This window comes from Hipposideros armiger, unplaced genomic scaffold, assembly GCF_001890085.2.
Source record: "Hipposideros armiger isolate ML-2016 unplaced genomic scaffold, ASM189008v1 scaffold_312, whole genome shotgun sequence".
NCBI classification, from domain to species: Eukaryota; Metazoa; Chordata; class Mammalia; order Chiroptera; family Hipposideridae; genus Hipposideros; species Hipposideros armiger.
The window spans coordinates 1,021,957-1,028,255 of NW_017731662.1; the positions used below are offsets into that span (position 1 = coordinate 1,021,957).

The following is a 6,299-nucleotide window of genomic DNA, read 5'->3' on the forward strand; positions in this document are numbered from 1 at the left end:
AACTCTATTGTACTTGCTGGTGTTGACTAATTGTTATTCGTTCATTTTAGGTGACATAAATATTGCAGCTCTTGTTGGAAATGAACAAGTCAGTGAAGGTACAGATAATGGTGATCTCTCTTCCTATGTGTCTGCATTTATAGAAAAGGAAGTTGGAAATGACCTTCAATCTTTAAAGAAACTTGATAAACTCATAGAACAAATGACAGAAAGTAAAATGCAGTTAGAAGGACAGGCAAGTATTAAAACTCAATGAAATAATATTAGTAGTATACTCATTATAAGTAATATAAACATAACCATTATTATATGTGGAATTTTGAAGATATAGATTATAACAAATAGTCTAATCATTTTAAACTGTTTAATAGGTTTTAAGGACTTACAATATACTGGGTATTTTACAAATTATGTAAAAGACAGCTCCTACCGATATGATTTATGTCTTGGAAATATAATGATAGCTAACATTTTAAGTAGTTTTTCATAACTATTAAAGTGCTTTTACATATAAATAATTTCATGTTATACAAAAATGTTATGACACCATTATTCCAAATTTTTTATATATACACTCAAAGGGAGAAAAGATGAAAATAAGTATAACATTATAATAATGGTTATTTCTGGGTGATTGGTTAAAAAGTGATTTCTTTATATCTTTCTATATTTTCAAGATTTTTCTTTTTACAGTGAACATATTACTTAACATAATTTTTTAAAAACCATGAATATAATTTAAAAAAAAAAAGAAAGTGAATCCCTATACGTGCAACAATGTGTCTGTTAAAGATAAGAGATTTATTGTGTGATACTAACTTGCTTAAGTAAACTCTGCTGGGTGTATTTGTGTGTTAGCCCCGGTTGTCGGTCGTCTTATGTTTTCCCATTCCTAGTATCTTAGGCCCCTCCATTTTCCTGTCTTTCCACCATGTCTCCTGCTAAGCTCTAGGTTTAGCCCAGCTAGGTTCTCCTGTCCACCCCTACAGACAAGTTGTGGGCTCCTGTGGAGGAAATCAGGCAGCTGAGTGGATGGATGCCAGCCCACATGTGTGGTCTTCTGCCCCACCTGGCAGTCCTTCCTGGGAAGGTTGCCTTGTCTGGTATGGCCCTCAGGCGTTCTTCCAAATTCTACCCAAGATGCCTACCCAACCGGGCCGTTCTGTCCTTTCCTTTTCCCAAACAGAAAACATTGAGGCCATGTAGCATGAATCTATTGAACGGTCTACCCCACATTCCTCAAACTTATTTACAACCATTTCTACTTCTTTTTTTTTTTTTTTTGCTGAGCCATCCTGCTACCTGTTGGCAGCTCAGCAGCTGCTCAGCTCGGGCCGGGACTCGAACTGCTGTTGCTCAGAGCTCACACTCTTAAGCGAGCTCTTAACCAACTGAGCCACTCGGCCGGCCCCCATTTCTACTTCTTAATTCAGCAGAGGATCAATGTAAGGCAGTCCCCGATCCTACCTGCCATCTCAGTGAACTTGCTTCACTCTTTTATAATTTTATCCTCTGCTCCTCAGCTAGTGCTTTCCCCTCAGCATATGGACATACCCAGATCTCTTCCGTAAAACCTAAACAAACAAAAAACGCTCCCTCATCTTTTAGTAGGCTTTAGTCCCTTCCTTTTACTGTTAGTGTTCTTCAAAAAGTCATCTTACTTTATATATTTCCACTTCCTAATTTGCCATTTGCTCTTTGACCCACTGAAATCAAGCTTGTTTCCCTGATGACCATGGAAGCTTTTACTGAAGTCTCATTGAACCTTAAACTCAGCATATCCCAAACTGTACTGACCATCTCTTAAAATGCTTCCCTGTCTGGGAAAATGGCACCACCATCTACCTGTCACTCAGGCTGGAAACCTTCCTAGATTGCTCCTCATCATCTTTGCTCTTCTCCCATCACCAAGACATCTAGGTTTTGCCTCCTTAACATCTCCAGTGTTCATCCCCTTGTTCCCCCCGCTGCTGCCACCACCTCAGTTCAAGTTCAGGGCTGCATTCTCTCTTACATTTGATGGTAGTTTGCCCATCTTCTGTTTTCTTCATACTGCCACAGTAACTATCTTTTTTATTTCTTGTAGGAATCTTATTATATGTAAATAAAGCAAACATTACAAAATATAGTTATACAGTTAAAATCTGCAAGCAATATGTTACTTAAAATATACACAGCTTAACTTTTTACAATTAATGTAATACAGGACTTGTTTTCCTATTTCTGTATATAGCTCTATCTCTCTTTTTTAATGTTTTTATGATATTCGAATATGGCTGTACATTATTTAACCATGCTCTTATTGGTAGACATTTTTGCTGTTTCCAATTTTTATTACTACAAATGTGAAAATAAACATAATTGTTCATCATCTTACCTTTCTAAGTCATAAATCTGAGTTTTTCTCCATATTAAAAACTTGCTGGCTTCTCACTGATTACTGGAAAAAGCCCACATTCTTCTAAGGTACAAGATGCTACCTGAGATCTGGTCTCTGCCTACCTGTCTGGCTCATCTTTTCTCTCTGCATTTCTTTGAACTGTACTCTGTGCCCTACTCAGCTCTTTGCTGCTTTTGGATCATGACTGAGCTGTTCCTCTGCCTGGAATGCCCTTTCCTTCCAAAGTTTCATGAACAATTCCCACCCATCCTGCGGAAGTCTGTGTATGAGCCATGCAAGCACAATTGCCTTGCATTTCAAAACCTTGTTACTCAAAGTGTCGAGCTTGTTAGAAATGCAGAATCCCCGTCCTTACTTCAGACCTACTGAGTCTGCGTGATAACCAGACCTCCAGGTGACTCTTCTGCATGTTCAGGTTGGGAAGCACTGCCTTACTACACCGTTACGCCCAGCACATCTCTTTATTACTTTAATCCCACTGTTGAAATATTTGCTTACATCTCTCTCCCATACCACTGAACTTAAAGGCAGATGCTGTGTCTTATTTATGTCTATCCCTGGTACAGTGCCTGGTACAGAATAAGAATCTGATCAGCGGTGACTAAATTGAAATTCCTCTATAATATACTTTATATTGTACTGATGCCTAATATCTGTTTTTCCATATGCTATAAGATAAATTCATTTAACAAGTACTGAACCTAAAGGCATTACCTGGATAGGTCATCTTACCAAGTCAGTTGTTCTCAGCCTGGCCTTAAATCAATCACCTGGGGAACTTTGGCAAAATACAGATACCCAGACTTTTAGAATCAGAGCTTCCTTTGTTTTTGAAGGAAAATGATTAGTAGATAAAGCCTGTGTAAGTGTTGTCTGACTGGACCCTCTGAAGGTACTGAGCTTCATGAAAGCAGATCCATAGATGCTTCCAGGAGACCGTATGACAGGCCCCTCCCGACACATGTCCATGCGTAGCATTTCATGTTTAGGTTTGGTTGGTGCACGATGTAAAAATTGAAGCTTTCTTTTGAAGCTTTTAATTGACAATTTTCAGTTCTATTAGAACAAACATGTATTTTGAGGGTATTGAACTAATAAAAAGGGTTAGGAACATTTTATCTGATTACTGCTGCTTTTTGTTCTTGGTATGGTCAGGTACTTACAATTTCATCAGAAATCCCTAAAAGAATTCAGAGTGCCTTAAAAAATGCAGAAGAATCCAAGCAATTCCTTAATCAGTTTCTGGACCAAGAAAGTCATCTCTTCAGTTCCATTAACAGCCATCTGCTGACTGCTGAGCCCTGGATGGAAGATCTCGGGGCCATGATTAACCAAATTGAAGAGACTGAAAGGCATCTTGCTTACCTTAAATGGATTTCACAAATTGAAGAACTAAGGTAAAATGGGCCTCTTTGTTCTCGTAATTATTATTTTCCTTTGAGGCTCTGTCTTAGAGAGTGCATGCATGCCATTAAATAATTGAGTTGTTAATTAAAGATTATAATAATGTAATTTTACTAGTTGTTAGGAAAATAGCATCATGATAATGATTCTTTTCCTTTATTGTGAATGAACATACACTTTTCAGGGAGCTTAATTTGCATTTGAAAGAAAGTAATCTGAGTACAAATTTTAAGTTCTATGGTTGAATTGTGAACACCTGATAAAAACTTATTTTTTATAATGCCAAATTAATAAAAGAACCCCTCAGTGTGGTAATATTCCTCTTTACTTTTACTTTTTAGAGATAGTCACCTAATGAAATGGATTGCTTTCTCTATATGAAATTTTTTCCGTGGGAATCATCTAATAAGAGCTGTACAGTGTTCTTAGATAAATACAGAGTTCTGTGTCTTGTGGATAGGGCAAAAAAGTACTTCTTGAATTGAATACATATTGCTGGTGGTTGATTGTAAGTGTCTAGTATTGCCTTTCAAACAAGCTAAATTAACATTTCTGTCTAGACTGGCATGATATAGTCTTCCTGCCCCTCTAAACTACTACTCCGTCCTTGCTTTGTTTTAACTACTCTTGCTGTCTGGAGACTTGGAGAAAAGTCAACCAAGAGTCTTAATGTACCATTTAAAAGGTATCATAATTAATATATTTTATGTTATGTCTTCCAAAGAGTAATACTGTATGACTTTGTCCTGCATATGTTTCCTGAGATTTTAAAGAATTTTACATACCACTACAATATGAAAATCTTTGTTTTGCACATGAGTTTTACCTTTACAGAAAAATCGATATGCAGGCTGGCCGAGTGGCTCAGTTGGTTAAGAGCTCACTCAAGAGTTTGAGCTCTGAGCAACAGGGTCCCCGGTTTGATTTACAGCCCGAGCTGAGCTGCCGCTGAGCTGCCAACTGGTGGCAGGATGGCTCAGCTAAAAAAAAAAAAAGAAAAAGAAAAATCGATATGCCTCAGATTATAGTGTTACTAGTAATCCTGAAAATTGACTTCAGCTATTTATTTATTTATTTATTTATTTATTTATTTATTTATTTGGGAATTGGGGAGGGGGACCAGCCAATTTGTTGTCTTCAGTCTTAGTTGCAGAGGGCGCCAGTCACCATCTGGCTGCCCGTTGGCAGCTCATGGCCTCTAAGCTCAAGGTGCTGTGTTACAATCTTAGTTGTTGGTGGGTGTAGCCACCATCCCATGCGGGAGTCGAACCAGCAGCCTTGTTGTTAAGAGCACGCGCTCTATCCACTGAGCCATCTGGGCGGCAGCTCAGCTCAGGGTAGTGAGTTCAGTCTTAGTTGCGGGTGGGTGTAGCCCACCATTGATCAGGCAGTCTTGTTGTTAGGAGCATGTGCTCTCGCCAGCTGAACCATCCTGCCACCTGTTGGCAGCTCAGCGGCATGGGCGCAGCATCACTGACCCATGTGGGAATCAAACCGGTGGCCCTGTTGCTCAGAGCTCGCACTCTTAAGCTAAAGCTAACTCTTAACCAACTGAGCCATTTGTCCGGCCAGAGTTCAGCTTTTTAAAGCATCTTCTGGCTGTTTAGATTAATTATTTGCAGGGAGAAATTTTAAACCTTGCTTTATTTTACTTCATTTTCCCTTGCCCCTCAGAAAGAAAATACCAATAAGGGACAATATTCATAACCTTGTTATTACAGTAACATAACCTTATTAAGTAAAAGCCTCACTCTTGTAGTAGCCAAAGTAATGAATTAAAATAGGACCATGGTTATGGGTAGTCTTTTTCTGATGTTGAAATTGTTTAAAATAATATATGCCCATGGAGTTATGTTAGGAATAGGAACAAAATTCATGATCAAATCAAGCACAGTTAATTTCTCTTTTTAATAACGTGTTCTTTCCCGTAGGTCTTTTGTGATATATTTCTATTTCTTTTGGTCTGAGACTTTCCTCATCTCCTAATTTCCCTCTAATGACCTGTTTTTTATTCTGTAGCGCTTTCTCAACCTTTTTTATAAAGTAGTTTCTTCTTTCTAGAACTGGATTAGCTCTGTTTCTTGAACACTGCAGTCCAGCAGTATCGCTATGAACGAACCCTATTACTCCGACTTTTCCTGGCTCTGAATGTCATTCATGCTTTAGTATTGTGTGGAGCTCTATTTCACTGTGTCCTAGAAAGCAGTACTCCTGTATTCTGTGGTTACTTTCACATTTTAAATTCTTTTGAAACATTTCTTAATACGGCAGTCTTCGCTTTAACATAGTGCAACGCTTAGTGTGGATTTCTGTCGCTGAAGTGGGAAATCAGTGAGAAGTTCTTAGGTAGGTAATCTGCTGTAATGCACAGGGAAAAACTTTCGACAGGAGCTGTCACTTGTGCATGCTAACCATCAGAACAAGCCCACAAAGAAAGACCGGGGCCTTTTGTTGACACCCACTGGGGGAAAAAGAGTGTTTTCTTTTTTTTTTT

General features: G+C 38.4%; 1 protein-coding gene across 3 annotated transcripts in view; it reads left to right on the forward strand.

The window, feature by feature from the left end:
• Positions 1–6,299, forward strand: part of RINT1 (RAD50 interactor 1) — a 30,409-nt gene that overhangs the window by 5,723 nt on the left and 18,387 nt on the right. For 2 of the 3 annotated variants that reach the window (XM_019660161.1, XM_019660163.1), the window contains 2 exons: positions 51–235; positions 3,557–3,798. In XM_019660161.1, the coding sequence (XP_019515706.1) occupies positions 51–235; positions 3,557–3,798 (427 nt within the window). The remainder of the gene's footprint in view (positions 1–50; positions 236–3,556; positions 3,799–6,299) is intronic. The other variant, XM_019660162.1, reaches the window with a different exon arrangement.